This window comes from Drosophila melanogaster, chromosome 2L (genome assembly GCF_000001215.4).
Source record: "Drosophila melanogaster chromosome 2L".
NCBI lineage: Eukaryota > Metazoa > Arthropoda > Insecta > Diptera > Drosophilidae > Drosophila > Drosophila melanogaster.
Genome location: NT_033779.5, coordinates 9,540,378 through 9,567,632, shown reverse-complemented (window position 1 = coordinate 9,567,632; position 27,255 = coordinate 9,540,378). Strand labels below are relative to the sequence as shown.

Here is a 27,255-nt window from a genome sequence, read left to right as displayed (position 1 = left end):
CTGCCGCTAACATCGCTGCTTTTGTGTAGTTGTTGCTGCCGCCCGAGTTGCCAACAAGCTTTCCAACAACATTTGTTTACATTTCAAATTTATTAGGCGAGCTTTTCGGACATTTGAACAAGCTTCGTGGGCTACTCGCTAGGTGGCGCATGCTACTTCCGGTATAGATTTGAACAGCTATTTTTTTTAATTTACTTCAGAAATAAAATAAGCATTTATGCATATTTAAATATAAATAGATAAATATACCTGTTTCAGTTTCGTTAGAATGCACAATTTACTCTTGACTAAATGACTTCCGAGCAAACAAAATATTTAAACAATATTGTTAATAAAAAATAAGAAATGATTACTTAAGCTCTTACGTTTCCCTCCAACGGTCATTTGATATGTCATTATCCAAACACTCATATTGTTATTCACACGCGAAAAGCTCGACAAAGCTCAAAAGGACTCACTCCTTAGGCCAAAACTGTCAGGGTTTATGTATTCCGCCTGACAGCAGACCACCAACCCAGTTATTTCCAGCACTTTAACGATTTGTTTACAACTTTGTTGCCCTGCAATTTACCGCTAGCATACGGACCTGCCAGCCAGCCCAGCTTTTCACCCCTTTCCGACCGCTTGGAAAAGCTTTTCTCGGCGGGCAGGATGTCTTGTCCTGCGTGTGCTCAAAAATTCAATAAAAAGGAGGCTCGTTTCTGTTGTGGCCTACATGCCACAGCAAGGACGAGCAATCGGTTACCGAGCCGAACGCGGCCCGAGGAAAACTTGGTCACCGGGTGGGTAATGGGAAATGGAAAAGGGCCGAAAATGGGGGCGGGTGGCGAAGCAAGGAGCAAGGAGAGAGCTTCCAAGTGCAGCGGAGCTCAGTTGCCATAGGACAGTCGAGGCGAGTGCTCGTCCTTGGTCGCAACGGGCTCCCGGAAAAGCGGTCCATCGGCTGTCGAGTGTCATTGTTTTGGTTACGCGACTGCCCCGCTAGTGTTGGTGACCATCTGTGTGCGCTTAAAAATATATTCGACATGAATTATTTACGCAAAACGAGTGCTGGAAAGTTTTGAAAAGTGCGGAGAACGAGTGCGGAGTTGAGTAAGCGGAAAGTTTTGACTCGAAGAACACTTTGTCTGACAATTTGCAGCGGCATCAAGGATGCAGTCTCCTTTGCACTGGGATGAAGAATGCATTTTCCGAAGCGCAGTATGTGACTCTTTCTCTTTTCAGTGAAAAACCCCCCTCCATTTTCGCGCTCTGTCGCTCTCTCTCTCTCTCCCGCTCGCTTCCTATTGTTTTTCTCAGAGTGTAGAGTTTCGATTTCGTTAGAAAATCGAAACAAAAGCGAACCAGGCTCTCGAGGAATTGTGGGAGTCGTTGCTGCGGCTACCTGTAGATGCCACATAAACACACACAGATACGAGCGCAAGGATGCGAGTGTGTGCGAGTCCTTGAACGAGGCTTTCGGTTGCCCACCCACATGCCACATCCGTATCCGTATCCATGTCCATGGCTGCCTTTCACTGCCCGCTTCCGACTCTAATTAACTTATGATTCAAGGTCCAATACGCTGCCACTGAAGGTTAAACATGACGACCCAGCGATTTTCGGTGGGGGTTTTTTCGTAAGAAACTTTTAAACAGCCCGCTGGCAGCTGTAATTGAGCGAATTCCGCGGAAGCTGCACTAAACTTTTACCAAGAATCGGCAGGAGTCAAGTTTTTGCCGCGACCTAACTCGAAAGTCGTGTAATGCGATAAAGTGGAAACTTAACCAGGGATCATCTAGTAGTTAAGCGCACACAAGTCGTAATTTTATTTGGCTGCCAGGACCCCAGAGACTCGTCGGCAATTAAGGCTGGCCAAACAATAAGCCACTGGGCGAAAACCCAAAAGGAACAAAAAAACAATTAACGTTCTAGAGTGGAAAACCCGCATTACGCATACGCCACGTCGGCAGTCTGGCAACTTTGAGGTGCGACCTCCGGGGGCTGTGGAAAAGTAGCGGGGGCGCCGGAAAAGCTCTTTCCCGCTGACCACCGGCGGTGCCATCATACTCTCTCACCTCCCCGAGAAAAATCCCGCCCCAAAAAATGCAGCAGAGAGCGGTTTCTTGCCGCTTTTTTTTTTTGTTTTTTGGCTGCTCCGCCGAAAAACATTTTCATTTCTCGCCTGAGCAGAAATTTCAATGATTTCCCTAGCTCAGTGTGAAACGAACCAACAACTCAAACGAAACGAACGCAAACGCGCGCGCGAGAAAAACAAACTAGAATAGAATAGAAGAAATTAACCTCTCCGCCGAAAAGGGAAAACCCCCAAAAAATATATAAAATAACACACGAAACGCTGAGGTCGGGGGCCCTAACCCAATGCTAACTGTAAACAATAATCGAACAAACGAATTTTTAAATTAACAGCGAATGAGTAATACCTGAGCGATTTATTAATCAGAAGCCGTGCGAGCAACAAAGAATCCACAAGTAGCTGGCCCACGGATAGATAAATAACTGCACAGATAATTGCTGGTACACGGTACTGGGCTCTATAAATAGCATCGAAATAATCGCGGAGACAATTGCAGGGCACTGGTGCAAAGTGAATGCGACTGAGTGCTGCCGGGCGGAACGCCGAGGATCTGTGAGTAGATAGAATAATATCCCCCAAAACCGCCGCATCCCGATCGCCTGGCTGCGAAATCGAAATAACAAACTTCAGTCACCTTGCGTTCTGCGTCACACACTCGGATACTTTGGGGAATGGGAGTCGTGTGGCATGGGTGTTTGCCTTCTCCATCCTCGCAACTACAGTAGAGCTTCCATGGCTTCAGCTGCACCTATTTCAAATGTCTGAGCCTATTTTGTATTGTAATTTAACTACACATGCTATTTATTTTCTGATCTTCCTGGTCAAATATGATATATTAATTAGTTTTTTAATTATCAATTCAAATTTTTATAGAGGTCATTAAATCTTCTAGTTCTCAGCACTTCTTCAATGGGATATTTATTTATATTTATTTAGCATAAAAGCTTTAAAGTGTACACTCAGTGTGAAGCTTCACTGTATTTGCCATTTGCCGTGTTGTTACTGCTGGTACTGGTACCACACGGCGTATGGGTGATGGCGAGCGGGCCAGCGGTTGGATGAGTGGTGCACACTTTTTATAGCCAGCAACAGTCACACAAGCCGCACAATCAAGCGCTCGTCTCGGTGTTTATGTCAATTTGAATTTTGCATGCGGCCAACAAACTTGAATGTGTCCTTTATGTTGGTGTTGTTGCTTGCGTTCTGAAATGTATCGGTAGGAAAAGGAGGTGTGGAAATGGGGGGGGGGTCGGTTTGGGGATACCGGAAGCTAACTAGAACTGCGCTTCATTGCAACTTTGTGTGCGACCTTTTGGTTTTGGAATGTGTGGGCAGTGGGCGGGGCACTTGTCGGGCGGAAACGGATATCCCGTGTGCTCTTTGCCTAGTTCGCCATCGCCGCCAAGCGCGTCTCCTGTTTGTCATTTCATCAACCTTCTTCTGGCTCCTAGCAGCTCCTCCTTCTGGTGTCCTTGCACATTTGCTGCGCAGGAAATTTTAAATCGAGTATGTGCCCACGGGTTGTCTGGTTGCATTTTGCTGTTTTTGCGGCTTTCTTGTTTGCTCTGCTTTCTGGGTGAGTCCTGATTTTTTTTCGGATTTCCCATCCTGTTGGCCACTGGGTCAGATTTGTTAGTTCACAAAGTTCACAACAGACGCAATAAAAGGAATTTTTAAAGCCACATTAAGATGGAACTGAAACTTTAAAGATTTTTCAAAAATTGTTTAAAAGTATAATTTTTCCGCATTTTTAAATGCTCGATATTTTTTGCAGTGTGTCGCGTTGGGTCGAAATGTATCTTCTACACGGCAGCAGAAAGAAGCCAATGCAAATAGCCTGTCGGGGGAACAGACCCACAACGTAGAAAAGAGGCGGACTGGGGGAATTGTTTCTCCGGTGGCTGGACTGCTCCTGTTGCATATCCCGTCTCCTGGACTCGTCCTGCCACTCGGTGGCTCGTGTGTCCTCCCCCGCTGGGCCTAGTTGCTCATTCTGGGCGGCACAACTTGCATATTTGCCAAGATTTATGTCTGCTGTCAGACACACGCACACTCATCCACACATGGACTTTATGTAACAGCTCCCAGGAGCAACCTAATTTCCGTTGCCGCTGCTGGTTAAACAAGTTTCAGCCACTCATTGCACATCCTGTGGCCCCTTGTGAACTTACCAATCGGTGTCGCCACGCAGCAGGATGCCGAACCTACTCCGGATTTCGGATTTTAAATTCCAAATTCTCGACTAGAGGAAAAATCTGTGAGTTCGCGTATCTGTGCCAAATGGTTGGCCTAACTGGCAGCATCCACGAGTGCGGTCCTTGCCTTCGAGTTTTAGTGTTATTGTTATGCCTAGTTGGTGTTGTAATCCTTCGGCCTTCACTCCCACCCACAGGCATAAATACATGCCGGTATTAGGGGCTGCTACATCCCATAAACACCTAACGTCGGTGCTGATGTCGATTGCTGTTGTCTCCCCCGACTTTTTGGCTTATCGCGGACATCCAGAAGCACCGGGGTTTAGGATGGCCACTGCCCTATCCGCACTTGAGGATAATAAATTAGGAATTCAAACTTTTCGTAACCAAATGCAAAGAACTCAGAATCAATTAAGTATAACAATCATAACAAGGTGTAAACTAATGATAGCTTTTAGTTGAGTGCCTTGTACCACCAATCGGATTCACCTTACTATAATTCATATTCAAATTTTCATAGACAATAGTCGGCGGGCACTATTGTTTCGCCCGATGGTGTAGATGTATCTCAGTGTGAGTGCGTCGGGCAATTTCCCTGCGTAAGAGTGTTGGTTGACTTCAAGCAGCCTCAAGTTGCTGTCGCTCGTTGTTCTCGTTATTCTTATTATGTCAACCACCCAACCACTCCCCCTCATAACTGCCATTTGCGTAAGTGTAAGTGCATAGTCGTGTATGAGTGTGTTAGGTGCATGTGTGTTGCTTCTCAATCCTTTTGTATTTGCCACAACAATGAACGTTGAACATACACACACACACGCGCAATGGATGGGGCAATGGCAATGTGAGTAAGGCAGACTCGCCACATGTGTATGAATATTTCATTATATATATCGGATTTCTAGAAGCCCCATGCCCCTTTTCGATCCAATTTCGCCATCACCCAGCTGTGAGAACCCGTCAAGTCCTTCCCAAGTGCCTGTCGTTTGGCCTGATTTCAAGTGGAACTGCTTCTGAAACACATCAGTCCGATTTCTCTAATTATTCAAGTGGAATTAAAATGTAATACAAGCTAAGAAGAGGTAATCCGATTTAAACATGCCTAAGAGATTTCAGCAAATAATAAGATTTTGAAATATTAAAAAATCCCATTAAATTCATATTTTCATAAAAGCAAATAAATAGTGTATATATTTTGGACATTTAAGTGTCAAAAGGTCAAGCTTTAGCAAAATCTCTAATGCGATTTTTATTTGCCTTCGAATCAATGTATTGTGCTTAAGTTTCCCATTAGCATGCCAGTATCCGGCTTCTTTGATGGGAGAAATATCATCAATCAAATCCGCTCGTGATTTGCATCATTTGCCTATCAGTGTCCGAGTTCCACCAGCAATTTGCCACCATCTCCTCCGACCACAAGATTCCATTTCGGATTTGGACTGCCTGTGGATTGTTTTCGGCTCGGAAAAATGTTTTCATGTTTCGATTTCCGTCATTCGTCAAACTTCCACCGAAGGTCAAGGAAAGTGAGTGACTCAGACATGTATTTCTGTTGCTGATTTCCGCCATCGTTCCATCTCCGATCTCTGACCAGAACGGAGGAGCAATGCCTGTCCGTAAAACACGAATGATAAAAACAAAATTAAATGTCTACGAAATCGAACAGATATCGTAAATAATGGAATTCAAAAACAAGAAGCACAAATATGCTTGGCAATCAAAAACAAATTAAAAAGAACATTTTAAATTCATAATCTGCCAGCCAGGAAATTGAGATTTCTCTGGATCGGACAGCTGTTGTTTGGGGCTATGGAATTGATTTGCTTTTAGTTGGGAATTTCACTAAGGTTCAATGGCAACCTCTTTAAAAATGTATTCTCGTGCTTGCGCAAAAATTTACCTGTTTTTTTCTTCCTAATGGGGTATTTTCTAATTAAAATTTGTAGGATGTTTTCTGTGTTGTTTAGAGTATGCTAACTTCTGTTTGCGGGTGACATGATGTTCCATTCTCTTGTTTGTCTTTTAATTTAGAAATTGTATAACCTGTTTACTTTGGAGCAGAACCATCATCCACTCCCCTTGTAGGCGGGTGCGTGTCTGTATACTCCAGTTAATGGCCTGTGACGTGTACAGCAAAACAGCTCCACCCACAAAAGGAGCTACTTTGCGACTGCGTTTCCCACATGCCCGAGTCAGGGGAGGATTTCCCTAAGCTCCTTGCCAAGGGGGAACATGACCAGATGTGGGGTAATTGCATTTACAGGAAAGTGGGGCACATGTGACGGTCGACTGCATATTAAGTGGCCACTGGCCAGGGCACTTCAGTTGGGCCATAAAGTGCATGCCCTGCTATTAGCTCTGTTCGGGAATAACCAAGACCGATATTATCCACAAACCATTTTCAATTATCACCTATTAATACCAGGTCTCGCCCCCCACCGGAGAGATCTTTGTGACGGAGGTCGTGAGTCAGCCGCACATTAAACGCCTGTCATTCAGCCAATTACCTGACCCAAGGCAAACAAAGCAGAGCGAATAGAGTATATACACCATTGCGATCTATAGCTGCGATAAATGGATGGGGATGGATGGATGCATGGCAACGATCACGATTTGTTCGTTCATTCATATTTCTTTATGACCAAATATTGTTCATGCTGGTCTATAAGTATCCGCTATGTAACAGCTGTTTCGGGACGAGAGAGAAAAGATGCAAAAGCAACAGATTCTAATTCAGTTGCTGTGGTCCGTTCTCTTGGCTGCTTGTCGCTTTCCAGTCTCTCGGATGAATTCAGCGAGGGATCCCTGAAATGAATTCCCGTTGAAATACGGAGAGAGAGAGTGCGAAAGAGCGAGCAAATTGGCTTGACTATGCCATGGACAGTGGCGGGCATTTCTTTTCGCTTTGCAAGCGTTTGGCGTTTGGACGTGTCGCTCGAATGTCGCGTCGGGGAACCGCACAAGAAAGTTAGTTTAACTGGGCGTATACGCAACGGGTAGCCATCCAATTCGCACAGGTTTCGCATACGCCCTGTGGTGCGAGGAGGCATTGTGGGGGTACTCGCTTCTCCCGTCGTCGCCGTCGTGTGGTTGTCGTTACTACGCGATCCCCATACCGATACCGATCTCGAACGACTGCCAGTCGCTGCCCGCCGCTCGTGCGTTTCGTTCCGCTCGCTCTAGATATCCGCAAATCTGCATCCGGAGCGGAATTCGCTGCTTCAAAAAAACAGCTGACCGGATGAGCGTTCTTTTGGAATTGGCTGCGTTTTCGAGGCACGGAACTGTTTCAACTCAAAATCAAACCGAACTCAACGAATCTCAGTATTTTCAACTTTCTGCTATTTTTAACGTGTGTGTGCGTGTGCGGCTAAAACACACACACACACATACACACGTTTTTCCCATTTCACATATTTTTTTTCCCCCAAAAAAATTGCCCGAGTTTCTCAGCTTTTGTGCGTGTGTGAGTGGAAAATTTCGTTGCGTTAAATAAGTTATAAAACAATATGGATTAACGAACGTCACGAGCTGGTTGCAGAAGTCAATTAAAAATATAAATTAATTGCAGCAGTTATGTCTTATGACTCGCAATCGGTTTACTTCATTTGCTTTGAAGAAATCGTGTCATTTATTGTGTTTAAATTTGGGGAAAAAAAACGTCCCACCCGAACAATCGAATGTAAAAATCCATTGCGATCAATAGGTCAACGAGTTTCCAGGATGTCACTGGCCATTTTTCGCCTGCCACTTGACATTTTGAAGGAAATGCAGTCAGCGACAAAAAAAAAATAAAATAAAATCGTGTCAAGAGAAAACCCCGAAAGTGCAAGGGGTGGACTAACTACAGTAGTCGGGCCTGTTGGGTGTTAATACTTAATTTATGTGAACCTATAAATAATTTCAATTTAGAGAATGTGCTGCTGTTGACTGGCTCGGCCATCTTCTATATAATATAGTGCGAGTTGTACGAAAAATATGCTAAAAATACCAAAAACTGAACGCTGCGTGTTCGCTGACGTGTGTGTGAGTGTGCCACTGTGTGCGTGTGTGTGTGTGTAGGCCTGCAAGTGTCTGTGTGAGAGAGTGCAGTGCGAATTGATTAAAGTGCAGGCTGTTTAAACTAAACTGAGACGAAAAATGCCGAAATGAAGCGCACAATGCAAGATGCTAAACGCATCTAACAAACATCTTCATCAACAACATCGACGTCAGTCAGTGGACTATTATTTAATTTTCTATCCATCTAGACCAAGGCAGAAATAAGGAAAATAGAAAAAGAAAAGAGCAGATTCGAAATGAAAACGCGGGCGGGGACAGTTTTGCCAACCGAAAATGAAATGAAAAGGCAAACAACAGGCAGCAGCAGGCAGAGTGAAAATGAAATAGACTTTGGGAAGCACTAAAATACGGTTGAACAATATTACGAATATTTTCGTTGCTCGAATTCGGCGAGCATTTTAGTATTTCAGTTCATTTCAGTTCAGTTGTTCTCGGGTCTGCCTTTTGGTTTTGCTTTCGTTTTGGCTTTGTTCGAAAATCTTTTAAAATAACAATGATACATGCCGCAACGTCTTCTACAAATCTGTTTTTTTTTGGCCGCTGGCCTGGGTATAAATAAATGCTCATACGTAAATGTTCTTTATCAAAGAGTGATAATGTGGCCTGGGAAATATTTACTGAGACTTTTCGGGATCGATTGCTCTATTTGTTCTCTAAGCAATAAAGTTGAGATTTATGATTTGGAAAGCAGCCCACCTCTTTGATTTTCCATTTTCATCTGGTGTGCAAACATCTTGCAAATGAAGCTAGTTTCACCTGGAAATGTATTTATTTATTATTAACACTTTCAGTTTGGTTTTCATGTAAAGTGTTTAAATTTTAATTATTGCAACAGCTTAAGCCAAACAAACATTTTGCGCTGAAAATAGCATCCAATATATATTTTATATTTTTCATTTAGGCGGCTTATTTGACTAGTTGTGACTTATAGTAATATGTTATGTTTTTACCTTCACAAAACATATTGTTAACTCTATAAAGTTGGAGCCAACAGTACATGATAGACAAGAAAATAGCTTCTCCATCACTACCACATTTCAGCAGGTGTGCAAACATAAGTCACTTGGCCATAAACACACTCCGCCTGTTGCTGCAATCCCCTGGCCAAATCTCTCCAGCTCCGTATCGGTTTTGTTTAGAACAATTCCCGGGATGAGGGAGAATGTTGGTCAAGAAGGAGAGAGGAGAACTGGCTCCTGGTTGCGTGTGTTTTCATCATCATAAATGTTTAAACAAAACATTGCCAGACTCCGAGAAGGAGAGAGAGATAAAGAGACACCCTTCTTTGTTCGGCCCCATTCCCCCGCATGTATCTATCCTTTACTCGATTCCGCTCAGTGTGTGTACGTTGTCTATTAATAACAAAGCTTCAGAAGAATTTGACTCTCCTGGCGTCTTGTCTCGACCCATCTCGTTTCGAAAAACCCAAATCGTTTTGGCGTCGACCGCAAAAGAACAATAAAACCGAGAAGCAGTCAGAAGCTAATGCCAACACAACATAGACTAAAGCCGAAAAATGAATCTGAATGTTTGCCGAATACGTCGTGTTGCAAGATGATTAAAGTAAACAAGACCGTAAAGTCCCACATATTTCAAACGGCAGTGATGTAGCACTATTCATTCCAGTGAATTGCAATTCATTTGAATTCCCGATTGAGTGGAAGGAATTTTCATGTTTTTAACTCTCGAATGAGGAATGCTGCTACATGGCGTATACGCGATTTACCACGACTCTTGATTCAAATTGAGGAATGCTGAAACATTGCGTATACGCTACTTAAGTTAGCCAGTCTGTTGATTCCCTTAAAGTGCGTGTAGTCATAGAAAATATTTGTTGAATAATTGTGTTTTCCGTTTAATAGAATTAAATCTAAATCGGTATTTCCACTCGTTCAGTAATCGCTCGTTAAAGCAGAGGAAAACTACCAAAAATATTTATTAAATCTGTGCTGTGCACAGACTAAGATTACTCATCGCAAAATTCCTACGGCTCCAGTTGGAAAACACATGGCCCCTGCTTAAAAATGGGAAAAACCCAGAAACCATAATCAAAAGTGACAACAAAAACCAAAGACAGAGACAAAACCATGAAGACACTGAAAGTGCTTTTCGTGGCATTCGCCTGCTACTATGCACTTTTCGTAATTTTCTACTATTGCTATCGGGCATACCTCTAAACATATAAGTACATCTTCGTGTATATACATATATAATATAAATATATATGCCAGCGAAACAGCTGAGTCGAGCAGAGCTAACCACCACCCACCCACTCGAGAGGTGGTCTGCCATTGAGAATTTCGGCCTTTGACGTGGCTCGTGCACACACCAAAATCCCCCATATTATACGGTCTATATGCGATGATAGAATCGCTTGCTGCCAGCGCCAGGCGAAATAAAAACGAAACTCGCTGAGAGCGGCTGAATAAACCGCAATCGAATGCAATTACATCGTATCCATAATGCATCGTCACCTCACATCGTCATCCTCTCGCCCTCGTTTTTTCTCCAAGGTATTTTCCAACCCTTCACAGCCCCCCCGGAAAAAGCCCCCTGCACCCATCCCACTCATTTCGGATCATAAAAATCGCGTTTCGCGCGTGGCAAAGATACAGAATGATGGGGAGAAATGGTGGAAGACTTTCGGCAGATAGAAATCAATTAAAAGCGCCTTATAAATCAAACGGAATATGCACAATTTACCCAGTCGAATAGTTCCACTTCTCTGATTTATTCAGTAAAATCCAGTAAATGTTTATGCATACGACTTACGAACTAGATAGACTTTTATGGCCCCGAAATAAAGTCAATTGCATAATGCGATTAATTTCCTGGAAAACCCGCTTATTTTACCCAAAACATTCAAATCTAATTTATAAACTATTTCGCATTATCAATTGCAGATCACTCGCCGACTTTTTTTTTTGGTAAATGACCAAGAATGGCCTACGACATTAGCATAGAGAATCATAACCGCAACTGTCAGAGGACATTGACATCGGACGATCGGTTTATGCAACTTTGAAATCGAGTCGGGAAACTCAAAGGAGAGCAACGACAAATTGCAACTTTCGCGTTTCAGTGAAAAATCCAACAATTTAACCACACAACACACACACACAGACATACACACACATTAAATAGCCCTAAAGCACCACTAGGTTAAGCAGAGCTAACGAAACCAAGCGAAACGAACTATTAGACATTAGATCACAACCAGGATCAGATGAGGCAACAGCCGGTGCAGCAATCGAGCGGAAAATCAATGAGCAGCAGGCGGCGTCACAAAAAGCCCAAGGCAACAACAACAGTATCCACATTTTTGAACCGCCCCGAACTTTAGAAACCCCCCAAGTCTCGAGCATGCAACAGGCTGGCCAACTGACGCCGCAGCAGCAACAGCAACAGCAGCAACAGCTACTGCAGCAGCAGCAGCAGCAAAATGGCGGCGACCTTGCCGCCTACGCCGCCTCCCAGGCGGCCGGCGGTAGGCGTGGCCCCATAAACGGTGGTCGCTTCGATTTCGAGGACGGCGGCACCTACTGCGGCGGTTGGGACGAAGGCAAGGCCCATGGCCATGGCGTCTGCACGGGTCCCAAGCACCAGGGCGCCTACGCCGGAGCCTGGAACTATGGCTTCGAGGTGTCCGGATCGTACATCTGGCCCAGGTGAGTGTGGCACACTTGTGTAGGTCATAACTTGGTGGTTCTTGAAAGGGTTGTTGAAAGTTGCTTTTTAAGAGTTTCATCATATTACTAGGTTATACGACTGCTGACTGTAACTTTATTCCCTTTCTCTTGCAGCGGATCACACTACGAGGGTCAGTGGCAGAATGGACGCCGACATGGACTGGGCGTGGAGCAGATCGGCCGGCAGATCTACCGCGGTGAATGGTCGAAGGACGGGCACAAGGGACGCTACGGAGTGCGGGAGAGCACTGTGTCGACGGCCAAGTACGAGGGCACCTGGAATGAGGGCTACCAGGATGGGTCCGGATGCGAGACCTACGCGGACGGCGGTAAGTGATGGACGTGATAGGATGATGGGATGATGGGATGATGGCGTGGGCCCTGGGGCGCCATACGCGGCGTATACGTAATGTGCATGAGATCATTTTGCGTTTGGTTTTTGGCTCACTTTCAAAATTGGCGAATATGAGTTCGTTCCCTCGCCGTTGCTTTACTTTTTGACGCTTTTGTAATCATTTCTGGGAGCGCACACATACCCGTGTGTTCCGCACACATCCTTACACATCCATATTCACATCCATATCCACCGACGACCCAGACTGACGTCATATTTCATTTGCCCGCGCAGTTCAATGATATTTGGCTTTGGCGCTTCGGTTTTCGCTTTTGTAAATTTTTTCTGCATGAGTGCGGCTTTTTCTGGGGAAATTCGCAGTCAGGGTAAAACACATGGCCATATGTCCAAGTGCCGCCTGCAGAGTTGGCCAAATTCTAACATTGCCACCATTATGGAATTGTTTTGGCTATGGCCAAAGTGCAAATGGAAATGTCGACCTTTAGCCAAACAAATTGGCTCATAACTATCAATTAGCATTAACCGAGGGCTAAGAAGCATTTCCTAATCAACTAACGTAACTTCTAATTCCACAATTAACCTGGTCAGAAGAAACACTGAGAGAAATGGAATGGGAAAATATTTCGTAATAAATATTTTATATATATTTATCTAGTAACAATTTAATTTTCAGTATAAACTTATTTGTGGTAACATTGAATGTTTAGCTTATTCCAGCTTATATAGGAATGCATTTAAATTTTTTTGTTTGCATATAAATGTGCAGTATTACTTAAGACCCAAATGCCATTGAGCTGAAAGGAAATGGCACGTGGAGCCATTAATAGAAACCGTTGGGAAATGGATAGCATTTCACTTAGGCCAACTCCTGTCCTGTGCGAAGAAAGAAAGGGGAAAGTTGGCACTGCGGTCTGCGGATGGGAGTTCCATTTGCATAACAATTCCTCGAAATGGACTGCAGTCTTTTGATGCACTCTGTCGTTTTCCAGGAAAATACCAGGGTCAGTGGCAGGAGGGCAAGCGACATGGATACGGAATTCGCACCTCGGCGCCCTTCGGATTGGCCTCGCATCACCGCCGCAAGAACCTCCACGCCTCCCTCAGTTCACTGCGGAGTGGTGAGAACGGAAATGCGGCCAAGATGGTGGAGAAGGCGGAGGAGATTCGCGGTGGATTCGTTCTGACGGCCAAGTCCGATAAGCTGCCGGTCCGGCGCAACAGTTTGACGGACAAGACGGGCAAAAAGGGATTTCTGATGGTGTGTTTCGAAGCTCCTATGGTGACACTATTATCCTAATTGCTTCATACTGATTAATAGAACCTCAAGATGCGCAAGCAGCGCAGCACGGGTGATCTGGAAAAGCGGGGTACCATTGCATCCGGCAGCATAAGATCCACCATGTCCTCGGCCTCCTGGATCAGCACTGGATCCGAGCAGTCCAATCTGACCACAAAGTATGTGTCGCTAAGTGTAAAGACTCTCTAGTAAAAACCCATTACGAAACGAAACCTTCTTCATTTCTTTGCAGATCCAATCACACCGAGTCCAATGCTAGCTTCACCATGGAGGACGAACAGCTGGATCCCACGGTGGTGGAGACATACATGGGTGAGTGGAAGAAGGACAAGCGCTGTGGTCACGGCGTGGCGGAGCGCAGCGATGGACTCAAGTGAGTACCGAACTATATCCTGATTCCTTAATGCGTTATTGACAAGTTGAATTGTTACCAGGTACGAGGGCGAGTGGTACAACAACCGGAAGCACGGTTACGGAGTGACTACTTTCCGCGACGGTACCGTCGAGGAGGGCAAGTACAAGAACAACATCCTGATCACCAGCCAGAAGAAGAAGCATTTGTTCCTGGCGCGTTCGCGCAAACTCCGCGACCGAATTGCGGCCGCTTTGAGCTCAGCGCAGCGTGCCCTCAAGATGGCGATGCAGCGCTCCGACATGGCCATTTCCCGCATGGCCACCGCGGCGGCGAAGGCCCAGAATGCGGACGCCGCCGCCGAGCAGGCTCGTATGGATTGCGAGAATGCGGTGCGAATGGCTAGGGAATTTGCGCCCGATTTCAAGCCTTCGGTGCTGGAGCGATTCGAGAAGCTGCGCTTCAGGGAGCGGGAGCGATTCCGTCCGGGACCAGCGGCCGCATCCGATGCATCCGTAAAAATGGGCGTGGGCTTGCAGACGCAACAGCAGCAGCAGCAGCAGGGTCAGTTCTCTCCTACGAGCAGCAGCGGCTCGGATGCCTATGCCACGCAGGCACAGCGCCAGCAGCAATATCTTAACATGCAGCAGCAACAGCAGCAGCAGCGTCGCATGTCGCAGCAGAAACATGAGTCGGAATGCCCGGTGCCACCTTCGATGTACTCGCAACAGTTGCCCGTCTCGCCGCAGACGGATCTGTCCGGCATGGTGAGCCAGGCCCAGCCCAGCCACGCCCAGGTGATCAGCGCCATCAATCAGATGTACCACCAGCAGCAGCACCAGCAGCAGCAACAGTTGAACCAGCAACAGAGCAATCCGCAAATGAATCCTGCATATCAGTTCCAGCAGCAGCAGCCGCCCGGTCAGGCCAAGATCAATCCCAATCTTAACGCGAACCTCAAGCAGAACCAGGCACCGAATCAGAACCAGACACAGATGCCATTTGGCTCTGGCACCAATCAAGTGACCGTCTCCCCACAGCAACAGCAACTGCTGCAGCAGCAACAGCAACAGCAGCAGCAGCAGCTTCTGCAGCAACAACAGCTGCAACAGCAACAGCAACTGCAGCAGCAACATCAGGGTCTCCAGCAGCAGCCCTCGCTCCACGCCTCGCCCACCCACAATGCCTCGAATCTGCTGCGTCGCGCCTCCCAGATGCAACAGCAGCAGATCCAGGAGACGGCCGCCGCCGCTGCGATGGCCGCCAATGCCGCCGCCATGGCCGCTGCCCAGCAGCAACAGCGCAGCGGCAGACCGCCCATGTTGGGCCAAATGGGTCAGCAGTCGTCCATCGATCACTTCGATCATTACAAGCGGCCGCCCAGCCGCGACTCCTCCATCGATCGGTACGCCCGGGCGGCCAGTCGCTTGAGCGGTGCCTTTGCCGGATCGCGACAAGCATCCCTCGACCGATCGGGAATCGCCGATCCGGTGACCAATGGCGGCACAAGCACACCCGATGGACGCCCCCGGGCGGGCTCAGTATTCCGCGGATCCACCCCGCAACCTGGAGCCGGAACATCGACCATGACTGGCAACGGATCGCTGCCGTCGGGCAACGGCGGCGGACGACTGTCGCGAGCCGGAACACCCAGCCTGGGAGCCGGAGGACGGGCGCCCAGCCAGGGCAAGACGGAGCCGCTCTTTTCGTCGCCCAATCAGCCGTTCGAGGACGTGCTGCTGCGCCAGCGGACGCTCGGCCAGGACATCATTCCCTCGCCCTCGCAGCCCAAGCGCACGGAGAGTCTCTATCTGCCGGCTAAGCCAGCCACGCCGGTGGGCATGGCCATGGGCGGAAAAGGAGGCGGCGGTGGAGGCGGCAAGAAAATGAAGGTGAGTGATAATAAATTTTGCTAAAACTCGAGGCAGATTTCGATATTCGATGCTTAAAGTATTTCCCTATATTTTTCGTGATAGTTTCATATGCTACCATCACCAATATTATTTGTTTAAGTAATAGGAAAGACCCTTCCACTTTTATTTTCTCATTATCTCTAATCTCTAGAGAGACCATAGAGTAAGTGAGAATCGCAGAATTCCCGGGCCGCCCGCCTGAAATATATTTCATAACACAGTTAATCCGAGCAATTAACTTAATTCGTACGCCATGGGCATTGTGTGCGGGGGAGAAAGTGACGGTGAGAGCCGGATGGGCGATACGGCCGGAGACTTGATGTTCATTTTGAAACATTTCTCGGCCATGTCGGGGCGAACATGTGCCCATTCTGGACTATTTATAGCCACGGGCACGAATGCACGCCAGCCGGATCAGCCAGGTTGGAATGCATGCGTGCCGCTGAATCTCTCCGATCTCGGAGATCTCAAAAAATCTCGTACAGCTCGAAATCTCTGAATTTCTCCCGCTGACTCTCCGGCAGAATGAACACTAAACGCTCCACAAGTGGCCATTGGAAGGCCGGCGACATGGCAATAAATAAATCCTCTCGGGAAGTGTCGCTCGCCTGCTGGTTGTTGGTTTTTTTTTTTTTTTTTGTGGCCCCAGTGGCGACGATTTTCCGAAATGTGATGGCTAGTAGCAAACGACGCGTCGGCCCCAACGGATTACCAATTGAATTTGTAGAGAAAACGCTAGCTGACGTCGAGTGGCAATATAATTATATATATATATATATATATATTCATTCAGAACAAAAAAAAAAAACACATAGGAATTCTGAAAGCAATTTTGTGCGAAGAGTCAGCGACAATATCCGTTGTTGTTTTGGCCCCGTGCCGTCGTGGCGGGTTGTGGCACTATTTTTGGCTTCCCAACGGACGCAGTGACTCTACGTGTCCGTATATCGACGCTCGGTGTTCAGTAAAGACGGAACGCCATGTCCAACTCGTTTACAAGTTGGAACCGTCTGTAGAAGAAAGATTACACAAATTGTCCAACGTTATGCAAGCAGCTAATTAGCTGTAGCTTCAGTCATAGAACTTTTTCGCCTGAAAGTAGAAAATCAGCGAGCATGGACTGGTATCCGGAGGAGGATGAGGAGGACCTCATGTTCTCGCCGGCTTTGTTGGCCAGAAGAGCCAGCGAAAGCTGGATCGTTGAGCCCCCCGTCGAGGTGGAGAATCCCCCCGCCCATTAACTTGCCATGCTGAACTAATTCCTGGAATACTTCTATCCCACATTTTGCAGTCGGTGCCCATCAATGTGACGCTGCAGCGAAAGAAGTCCATGCCCGATTTCCAGGAACTGCCGCGAGCCACGGAGGCCATGAGCCGGGAGGAGGTGTCCGCCTTGGGTTCCGCCCGACGGGAGGCAGTGCGTCGCCAGATCGAGGTCAACGAGCGGCTCAAGGCAAATCCCTTGCTGTATTTGGTCAGTCCACAGGTTAAGGTGAGTGACAGAAGGCCGACACGGATACGAGTGTAGTATAGTTTTGGTTGTTTGGCCAAATGCCTTTGATGTTTCTGTAATTGAAATGGATTTACAATTGGTGCACTTAACTTGTACCAATTTATGTAAACACATAGCATCGTTCAGTATTTTGACGCCATAGAAAACTCTTTGCCAATTAAAGAGGTTCCTAATAATTATAAATGCAATTAGTGTGAAATATTTTATTACACGATGCAAAAACAGCTAATATATTTCATGAATTAAAAGCATTAAGTTTATTGTGTTGAAAATAAATATGTTTTAAATCTATTTATATTCAATTGAAAACAAAAGAGGATTAAAGCAAACTTATTCTCTTATAATTCAAATTAAATTTAGGATGTCAATTTAATAGTTATTATCACTATAAATTCTAATCGAATTTCGACTTAATACGGAAAACATTTTTTATTAAAATTGAAATTGAATTTTAAATTACTATTTAAACTATTAACACCATATTTTGAATATAATTCAATGTTGTTTATCCATCCAGGACTGGTTTGTGCGCCAGCAGCTGATGCTGCTCGTCCTGATTTTCAACGTGGCGTTGGCGCTTCTATTTGTCTACATGCTCACCTAGCGCCGGAGGATGCACAGGACGACGCGGAACAGGGACGGATTCGGATTGGGTGACTCGGGGCAGCGACTGGCTTTGAGCCACAGTGCGTTTGGCAGCCACCGATAGTTCGGGATTCGCCGTTGGACCTGGGAATTTTATGGTCATATTGGATGGCCCACAACCAGTGTCGTGGTGAGGGCTAATAAGTTTTTAGCATTTGCAGTGATGAGTTGATATAAAGCAGAACTTATATAAGTATCTAAAGTACCATAAATGTATATCATATGTTTAACATGAGGAAACACGCTAGAGATGGGAAAAAGAAATCGAATTACAAGTCTAGACTGCAGCCAAATAATGGATAATTAAATTAACTAAATAGCGCAGAACTGCAATGCACAAATCGTAGCAAAACTAAATACATACTTAAATCGCGTGGCTGTGCAGCCAATCATTTAATTTGTCGAGCCAATTAAACTTTGTATTTGTGGCTAACCAGGTGAGCTGGAGGTGAGATCGAATAACTATATGCAAATCAATTTAACGAATTTTTCTACACATTTAATGTAAAGATAAAGGCAAAATGAAACAAAAAGAGAAACAAACAACAACAACTTAACCTAATCAATGTTTAATCATGATAAATAAACGCGTAATATATTTAATCTACGGCTACTTAATGTAATACATAATACGAAAGCAAAACTAGGCAAATGCAAGGCATCCAAAAACCGAAAACCAAAAAAACCAAGAAACTTTTCCTATTTGCAATTGAAAATGCATTAGTCAGCAAACTTAATCAAAACAAAAAGGCAACCGAATAATACAAGTACTCATATTTATATATTTAAAGTGTAACAATGTGACACATATATTTGTATAATTAGCAAAATTTTGTGGGACCGAAAACAGCACCAACAACTAAAGGAGCAACTGCAATGTATCTACAAGATATCAGGTATCTTGGGCTCTGTTTTTGGTTTACCAGTTGAACATTTTCGAAACGAAATTGAATACGGAAAGGTTTAAGGAGATTTATGGAATCCGAAAATTATATTCTTTAAAGCAACGGATCGAGATTGTTAATGAATGAAGCTGTATATATACATTTTAAAATATCGTATAACTATAACTATATTTTCTTCTCGATAATTTACGTTTAAATTCATAGCTGGGACGACGTCATTATTTCAAAGTGTTGCAATTTATCGTTTTTAGTTTCACTTCATTTACAATGTACGAATATGTTCTAAATATTATGATTTCACTTTTTTATTTGTTATTTTATATGCAAACATTATTGAAAATAAATAAAACCGCACATTCGCATCTTTGCAAGTGTACTATGCAAATTGTTCTTATTACTTCGTTTGTTGAATATTTATATCCTATCAAGTGCAATTATAGTGAGCTACTTATATAACTTTCTGATTTCCATGGCTATTTTTGTGTGTGCCTATAGAAATTTTCTCAATCCGACATCCTTTCTAGATCGTGTCATACAGAAAATTGAAATGAATAAGCTCCACAAATGTAAAACCTTAGAAAATGAAAGACTTGAGCTGGTGCGTAAAATTTGTGAAAATACAAATTGGAAATACCAAAAACAATTTGGATTCGCCTTGATCAACGGTTAAATAAGCGCTGTTTGAAAACATTCATATTGCATAAATCATATATATTTGCATACGAAAATTTATGAATCTAATTTGTGTATATATCTATGCTTATCAAAATTGGCAAGCATAAACCAGAATTAAGCTGGCGAAATGCGTAAGATGAAATCTTATTCAATGTTATCGACAACAAGAAAGTATATAAAAAAATGAATGCAAATGAAGAAAACTTTTTAAATACAAATAATAAAATGCGTCAAGCCGAATTATAAATGATCGTTTTTGAAAAGTAGCAAACTCGCTACTTTATACTATGTATAAAGTATATATATTCTTGATCAATAGGATCAATAGCCAAGTCGATCTGGTTATGTCCGTATGAAAGTCGAGATTTCAGGAACTATAAAAGCTTTTTTTCATAATTTTATTAGTCTTGTAAATTTTTATCTCTTGTTTCATTAATTCTTTTAACAAAATCGAAGGGGGGAAATTGCTACTTTATAGCCCAAAAGTATGCAATAGTTATTTCAACTATAATACTAAGACCATAATATTCTTTAGTTTTTTGTTAATAATTTATTTAATCATCATGTAGTCAACAGGAAACGGGGAGTACATCAATAAATAATGGGATACCTAGAAAACATTCTAGCCTAGACTAATCCTAAAAAACAACGTATGGAACTTTAGTAGTCCGCATATCCCCTTCCTTGGTTGCCATATCCGAAGTCCTTCAGATAATTATCGATGGCCAGATCGAACGTGGACGATGGCTTATCGGGTCCAGAATCGGGACCACCATATGGCTTGATCTCCGGTTGGGGTACGGGATAGGCTTCCGTACGCGGTTGATAGGACTCAGTTTGGCTGGGATATGACTCTGTGATGCTGGGGTAGGAGTCCTTTTGGCTGGGATAGGATTCCGTGGGACTTGGATATATGGGTGTGTGGCTGGGATACGACTCCGTTTGGCTCTGCACAACGGGATAGACTTCCGTCTGGGGCGCCGAGTATTCCTTGGGTGCTTCAACAATAGGATACGATGTGGATCTCTCATAAATGGGAGACGGTGTGGCCACCACAATCTTCTCCTCGTAGGGAGTCTTTATCTTGGCCACCGACACGCCCGATGATGATGATGAAACCGCTGAGGCGGCATACTTAATGCTGGAGGAGATTTTGGGTGCCGGCGCCACTTTGCTCACGAGTGGAACCACTTGCTTTTTGTAGCTTGGAACCGGGGAATAGAAAACGGAGGGAGCTGGCTGAAGCTGAATACGTGGCGGAGTTGGCACACTAGCTGGGTAGCCCTTCTTGGTGCCATACGCAGTGCTAAGCAATTGGGCCAACTCCTCCAGCGTGTAATTAGGAGCAGCTATGCTGGCCACCGCTGGTGAGGAAGCCACCGAGGGAATGGAAGCCGGTGAAGCAGCTGATGCCGCCTGTTCGTAGACCAATGGATATGGCTTATAGGCCTTGGGTCCGCCCACTGGTCCTACCAATCCCCCATAGGATTCGCCTCCGTACTTGGGAAAGTATTTGCGCTGATGGACATGCGTGTACTCCACCTGGCCACCTGGGGCATACTCCCCAATGGATGAGATCTGGGTGAGCGGCTGCTTGGGCTCAGAAGAGATCACCTTGCGGCAGAACTCCTTGCAGCCCAGCTTGCATTCGCAGTAGCACTTCTTGTACTCCGATGGCTGTGTAGTGTAATCCGTGGGCGTGGGTGGGGCACTGGTTGTTGTTGGGTAAATAGGTCCCGGGCTGGTGGCGCTGGTTGTGGGCGGGCTCAACGTAGAGCCTCCGGTTGTTGTTGGCGCTACCGTTGTGGGCACCTCGCTGCACGGCACCTGTTCCCACACCTCCTGTTCACATTCCGCACAATATTCCGGGAAATGGGCTTGGGTCAATAGTGCCGATGCCATCAGCATGGTCATAAATAATAAATTGCAGCGTTCGAACATCTGAAGGGGGGAGAATATTGAATTTAGAATGGGTCAGAGAATTGCGCCGGAATCGTTCCCAATCGATTGACCCCGTTACCCTACCTTTCAACTGAATTTCTCCCTCGCTCGCTCGATCACTTTCCCCACAATTGCTGGAATTTCTGTCCCGGATCGCCGATGGATGGCACTTGTTGGCTGTTGGTCGGTCGCGTGCGAAACTCTTTCATGCATTTTGCTGAATAGCTCTTAAATACGCTGCGCTGGCCGAGAGCTTCTTCTTCTCGTTCTTACAACGCCGAGCAAATGGGTCGCGGAAGCGTTGACCGCATCACGTTCCAAACGCCCCAAACGGCTCGGAATGGGGCGTGGTTGTCCGGAATGGGTCCGGAATGGGTAAAGACAATCGCCAGATGCCGCCGCTTCCGTAATACACATTCAAGCATTTCTGCCCGCACTCGTCGATAGCTTGGAGTGCTCGCGACAAGAGTTGTTTAATCAAAAACATATAGCAAACATATTTATGTATGACCTTTGGCATGACAATAACCTTTAAGAGAAAGACGAACTTCATAATGCATTTTTTTTAGGCAGTTTCTCATTAGCCAGAATAAACAATCCTCCTGAAATCTTTAATTTTATAAATAGCCAAAACCATTCCGACCGCAATGATCATTTTTTCGGTTCTGCACAAAATTTCCAGCTGCTTGGGGGATTTATAATTTCTGGGTCTCGGCCTAGATCTGATATTAACGTCTGGGGTCGATTGACTTATCAATTTTTGGTTGTAATTCTTTGTGGAACTCAAGGTCTACACGTACACTATGGATAATGGTATTTTTGTAAGCGATATTGCTCAATACCTAAATTATCTTCCTACAAATTGAGTACAAAAGCTTTACTGATTTAAATAATAGTATCTTGACCATTTAACATTTTGTCTAGCTCATTATTTAAACAACATTTTGGGAAAACTCTGCTTAAAATTGGGGGCACTCTTAATCTTTTTTGTTTTAACAAAAATAAGCAACATCACTATTTTCATTATTGCGAGTAAAAGTCATAACAATTTTAGCCTTACAAAGAAAAATAGCAAAAAACTCCGATTTATTTAAAGTAGTCCTTTAAAAAAGTACTTTATTTTTTTTACTTTTATACTTTTAGTATTTATTCATTGTCCGAATCACCAGAGATCACTTAAAATCAAAGCCATTTGCACATTTGGATGAGGTGACTTATTTATGATTAATTTAGATTTGCTACACGACTTTGGAAGGGTAAGCCGGGGTAAACCTGAATATCAGGGAAGAAACTTTGATCATCCCGCACATCAGTTTCCATGGTTTCCTTGTGGTCACGTCTTTTTTCGATGGAGCTGCGCTTCCTTAGTTTCTCCCAGCGATTTTGTTTTAGTTGTGTCTTCGGTTTAACTGGCACTTGAATTTGAGATGGTTTTTTAGATTGACCCGGATCGGAAGTCTCGCGAACCGTTTCCGTGCGACTTGCCATTTCCACATCAATGGTGTCAGCTTTACTACGACCACTGGTAAGTCGCCTCAGCATCTCCTGATAATGCGGTTGATCCGCAGTTATGTATTCCGGTTCGTCTTCGGGATTGAGAATCTGGTAGTTGGGGGTGCCCAGTTCGAAGGTGGTGAATTCACCATGCTCCACTTTGTTCTTCAGATGCTGCGGCGTATACCCATACTGCTTAAGTGGAGCCATCCACTTGGCATCCGCATCCGCAACTGTATCCTTTGAGCTTCCCCCCAGGCAGAAGCCAAGGGTCAATAGCAATGTGACCAGTAGTTGTCGTGTCTCCGGGCAGCCGACCATTTTCGCACTGATGCTCCATGGATGCATTGGTCAGAGCGTTAGCCAAATCCAATAGAATCGCCATCGACGACGTCGACTGCGCCGGTAATTGGACGCCCCCAAAGTGGCAGCAGCTACGTGAGATTAGAGGCATCTATGGGCCATGTCGCGTCTGGCGGCGATAGCATTAGTTTATGCTTATCACAGTATCGAAGCCACCTGTATCGTGACGCATCATTTTATGAGACATCAATTCGCAAATATAATGATACGAATTCACTGAAGAAGCCAAACACACAAGCGAGTTGAACTAAGTCAAGCATTTCATTCACCACTTTTTTTTTTTGGTTTTAATAATCTTTCACTTTTTTGTGTCACACTTGTGAACTGTCATAATGTGGTTTTTCTTCACTTGGCTTATATTTTTCTTAACTGATCTTCACACTTATATAAGTATGTTTGCAACACAACCACTACTCAACTACTCATTTTTTTTTTTATATCAATAAAATACCCTCACCCAGCTTTTAAGTATATTCCCTATATTAAAAAATCCAAGTTTTTGTGTTCCTCTGCGAACAGATTGAATGGGATGCATCTTTATTGTAGGTTAATGTAAGCTGTCTGTATGTACACTCAATTGTCTTAATTGTAACTAAATTATGATGTATGGCAGTGAGTTTTCCCGGGTCAAGACGGGTTTCCTAATGGGTTTATGCAGCTGAAGTCAGTCATTAGATCCTTTTAGTACTTGTACTGTGCTGTTGGTCCGGATACAGAGACATAGTTCCCGGCGGACAGCTCCTGCTTGATAATGGCCTTGGGGGCGGCGTAGTGGACGAGTGGCGCCACCGGTAGCACGGGAGTCAGGATCTTGGCGGCCAGGAGCTTCTTGGGTGGCTCAGGCAACGGTATCTTGATGTCCGTGGGCTCACGCTGGACAATTGCCTCGAAACCGTTGTGATCATCCGCCTTGTACTGCACTATGCGGCGATAGCCATCGGAATCGATCAGCTCGTAGACACCCTCGACCTTGTCGTCCTTGCGGGACTCCTTTTGGCTCTTGATGTCGCCGGTGTGGGGATCGTTCACCGACCACTGGAACTCGTAGGCCACTGGTCCGTAGTCCGGCTCCGCCTGCAATTCAATGGCCCAAACGGCGCTGGCCAGGCACAGGCACAACAAATAGGTAACCTAAAAGGAAGACACCACTCTATGCATTAGAATCCTTTGTATCGCACCCTTTTTCCTCCACTCCACTCACTTTTCCCATCATTTTGTGGTATTTTGGTCCTTTCAGAACTCTTTGGGTATTGAAATGCACTCGACAAAGATCGAAATCGAAGTAATTAATCTGGGTAGTCCTAGGCTGCTTATATACAAGCTGGCCAACTGATTACCAGGCCAGAGCTACGCTTCGATCCAACTTGGATGTGGCAATCCACCCAAGGCGTCGTGTCGCTTTGCGGCACGCGCCTCCCAAACAAGATCGCCGACCAAGTGGAGCGCGCTCATTAAGTGAGCCCCGAAAAATTATAATTAAACAAGAAATATGCAAAATGTGGTTCGCACCAGCCTGAGCCATGCACTGCAAAAAATTAGGAACCAAGTTAGGCTTCATGTCGAACGAAATAGTAACCATTCCATTCTCCTAATTCTTCTTTTCTAATGAAAACGACGTAAAACTCACTTAATATTTTTAAGAAATTTCTAAATCCACCGAATCCAAAATAAAGAAATTTAAAAAATATTTTTATTAAAACTTAAATTTATAAAATCTTGTAGTTTTTTTACCCATGACGCATTTGATTTTTCTTTTGCGACGCACATTCGATAAGCATCCAAATGAATATGCCGCAAGTGGGAGAGCTTGATGGTGATCTTAGAGGTGTCGCGCTAGTTTGTCTGGTCCAACCAACAAATGTGGAGATTAATTTACTTTGTCAATAATTTGCAACATTAGGCATTGGGCAACAAGGCCTCCGACTGCATTAAGTCATAAAAATAATTGTCATGTTTTAATGGATAGCGCACCACGTCGAATTGGAAATGGGATGGGAGGGCAGAAGTCGGGGGCTGGAACCTTCACAGCTCGGAGGCCAGATCCTTTTGGCAGGTGATCTGTCCGCAACTCGTTTGATGGCATTAGCAAATAATTTAATTAATCGCCATTAGACGAGGGGTTTCTCTGCGCGCAGTCCAAGAAACCGGGTTACTATATCGCAAAAGTTTTGATTTAACGCAGCCGCCGAGCGTGTTTGTCGAACCTTAAAAGCAAATTCTGGTATGTGCACTGGTTAGGCGTAGTTGGTTCGGAATCTGGGTTAGTCCAGCCGTCTAGTTATTGCTCTCTGTGCGTAAACTTAGTGATCAGTTTCATCAGCTTTAGTATGGCTACTTGTTATTATGATCTATTGGTTGGTTGTTTAGTTTTTGGCTGGGAGCTATGTGATAAGATTAATCCCGCCACTTATCCTAATCAACAGGCTCGCTTTCTTTCTCCAACTTGGCGCGAATTGTTCTTTGACAGCGGGATCTCAACAATTCCCGTCTTAGGGCATTGCTCTCTGTTTCCACAGTTTGTATGAGCTGAATACAAGGAACAATCAGACATATATAATTAATGAGAATTAGGATTAAAGCTTACGCTATGGGTTAAAGCAGCTCTTTCCATAGTTTCTGCGTCGGCATCATCATCCTTGGGGTCAGATTCACTGCTAGAGGAGCAGCGCCGGGCCTGCATAGCTTTATGATGCTGTCCGGGATAGTCTTCCTCATATTTGGGCGGTGGGTCGTCATCGTTGGGTAGCGAGGCCGGCAGACTGGTCGCTCCTTCTTCTGATTTTGCCTTAAAAGCGGCTAATTCGTCCCGCAAGGATTGGTTTTGCATTTCCAGTAATTCCACCTTTAAACGAATCATTTTTACTTAAGCTTGCTAATACGTTCTAAAGCGTCTTACGCTCTCAAGTTCAAAATCCATTTCGTCAATAATGTCGTATGACTCATCAAGGGCTCTTTGAAGTTTTTCTACTTTGGCCTTCAGCTCGTTCAATTCGTTGACATCGCTTTGGGCCGACTGCCTTTTCTCCATAGCCATTCGTTGCTCTAGTAGATTTTTAGAGTATTGATCTAATTTTAAGCAAAAATTCCATTTCCTAACACACCTGCATTTCTTTGATCTAAAGAGGACTTCATTACCAAGCCTGTAAGCGTCTTCTGCCGTTTAAACATCTCCTCCAAAGCACGACAACGTTTCACTTTCTCCAGATAAGCGTCATGCAGTTTGTTGTACTTCTTCTTGTGCTTCTGCAGTGTTTCCACCAGACGATCTCGTTCCTCCTCCAATTGGAAGACCATGATCTTGGCCTCCACATTTATGGCCGCATTGGTGCTGTGGCTGGCAGATGCGCGATTTAGTCGATGGCGCAGCAAAATGTTTTCCTCCTCCAGCTCCGCACTTCTGGACTTTGCTGCAAAGGAGTTTCAATACATGGCGTATACGCAACGACATTGCTCATACGCACCGGCAGCCAGTTCTGCATAGAGAACCTGCATGGTAGATGTAGCACGTTTCTCCATTTGTTCGATTTGTATTACTTCAATTCGTAGTGGTAAAAATTACTCAGCTACTGAAAAATCTTTTGTTGCTGAAAACAGTAAAGATAAGCTATCAGCGAGTTGAATTGCGTGGATATCGCTGGCAGAGTTACTTTGTTAAGTTATTCGATTGCTTACGAACATATAGAATCGATCAAATTTTAAGTCTTAACAATTTAATTAACACTATTATTTTTTTTACCTATGTGGAACCCAAATTGATGGAAAAAGTTTTTTGTATTAATCAT

At 44.7% G+C, this 27,255-nt stretch overlaps 6 protein-coding genes across 11 annotated transcripts, besides 1 other annotated feature; 2 read left to right on the top strand and 4 right to left on the bottom strand.

Annotated features, from left to right (window-relative positions):
• Nucleotides 1-882: 882 nt before the first annotated feature.
• On the top strand, nucleotides 883-19,913 carry jp (junctophilin). Of its 6 annotated transcripts, NM_001382120.1 has the most exons (10): nucleotides 2,195-2,629; nucleotides 10,291-10,844; nucleotides 11,235-11,999; nucleotides 12,135-12,349; nucleotides 13,365-13,633; nucleotides 13,694-13,830; nucleotides 13,905-14,045; nucleotides 14,107-15,916; nucleotides 17,229-17,429; nucleotides 17,968-19,375. In NM_001382120.1, the coding sequence occupies exons 3-10, from the start codon at nucleotides 11,695-11,697 to the stop codon at nucleotides 18,052-18,054; spliced, it is 3,165 nt and encodes a 1,054-aa protein (NP_001369124.1). In that variant the 5' UTR covers nucleotides 2,195-2,629; nucleotides 10,291-10,844; nucleotides 11,235-11,694; the 3' UTR covers nucleotides 18,055-19,375. The 6 variants fall into 6 exon arrangements, with proteins under 6 accessions (NP_723468.1, NP_001369124.1, NP_523525.2 ...); NM_164858.2 differs by lacking the exons at nucleotides 2,195-2,629; nucleotides 10,291-10,844 and adding an exon at nucleotides 883-1,200 and having other exon boundaries at nucleotides 17,968-19,913; NM_078801.6 differs by lacking the exon at nucleotides 10,291-10,844.
• CG46468 (uncharacterized protein) lies at nucleotides 2,195-19,375 on the top strand. Its single transcript, NM_001382174.1, has 10 exons — nucleotides 2,195-2,629; nucleotides 10,291-10,844; nucleotides 11,235-11,999; nucleotides 12,135-12,349; nucleotides 13,365-13,633; nucleotides 13,694-13,830; nucleotides 13,905-14,045; nucleotides 14,107-15,916; nucleotides 17,229-17,429; nucleotides 17,968-19,375. Exon 2 carries the CDS (start codon nucleotides 10,419-10,421, stop codon nucleotides 10,506-10,508), a length of 90 nt encoding a protein of 29 aa, NP_001369125.1. The 5' UTR covers nucleotides 2,195-2,629; nucleotides 10,291-10,418; the 3' UTR covers nucleotides 10,509-10,844; nucleotides 11,235-11,999; nucleotides 12,135-12,349; nucleotides 13,365-13,633; nucleotides 13,694-13,830; nucleotides 13,905-14,045; nucleotides 14,107-15,916; nucleotides 17,229-17,429; nucleotides 17,968-19,375.
• A 43-nt stretch (nucleotides 19,914-19,956) lies between the features above and the next one.
• Nucleotides 19,957-20,060: a mobile genetic element.
• A 148-nt stretch (nucleotides 20,061-20,208) lies between these two features.
• CG13114 (uncharacterized protein) lies at nucleotides 20,209-21,822 on the bottom strand. The gene is made up of 2 exons (NM_135453.3): nucleotides 21,701-21,822; nucleotides 20,209-21,616 (listed from the first exon to the last, which is right to left on the bottom strand). Exon 2 carries the CDS (start codon nucleotides 21,614-21,616, stop codon nucleotides 20,336-20,338), a length of 1,281 nt encoding a protein of 426 aa, NP_609297.2. The 5' UTR covers nucleotides 21,701-21,822; the 3' UTR covers nucleotides 20,209-20,335.
• Nucleotides 21,823-22,757: 935 nt separating this feature from the next.
• On the bottom strand, nucleotides 22,758-23,462 carry CG13113 (uncharacterized protein). Its single transcript, NM_135452.2, has one exon. It carries the CDS (start codon nucleotides 23,456-23,458, stop codon nucleotides 22,841-22,843), a length of 618 nt encoding a protein of 205 aa, NP_609296.1. The 5' UTR covers nucleotides 23,459-23,462; the 3' UTR covers nucleotides 22,758-22,840.
• Nucleotides 23,463-23,974: 512 nt separating this feature from the next.
• On the bottom strand, nucleotides 23,975-24,755 carry Cpr30B (Cuticular protein 30B). Its single transcript, NM_135451.3, has 2 exons — nucleotides 24,675-24,755; nucleotides 23,975-24,604 (listed from the first exon to the last, which is right to left on the bottom strand). Exons 1-2 carry the CDS (start codon nucleotides 24,684-24,686, stop codon nucleotides 24,155-24,157), a joined length of 462 nt encoding a protein of 153 aa, NP_609295.1. The 5' UTR covers nucleotides 24,687-24,755; the 3' UTR covers nucleotides 23,975-24,154.
• Nucleotides 24,756-25,152: 397 nt separating this feature from the next.
• CG17855 (uncharacterized protein) lies at nucleotides 25,153-27,110 on the bottom strand. The gene is made up of 5 exons (NM_135450.3): nucleotides 26,935-27,110; nucleotides 26,575-26,880; nucleotides 26,370-26,515; nucleotides 26,058-26,315; nucleotides 25,153-25,999 (listed from the first exon to the last, which is right to left on the bottom strand). The coding sequence occupies exons 1-5, from the start codon at nucleotides 26,987-26,989 to the stop codon at nucleotides 25,886-25,888; spliced, it is 879 nt and encodes a 292-aa protein (NP_609294.1). The 5' UTR covers nucleotides 26,990-27,110; the 3' UTR covers nucleotides 25,153-25,885.
• Between the last annotated feature and the right edge of the window lie 145 nt (nucleotides 27,111-27,255).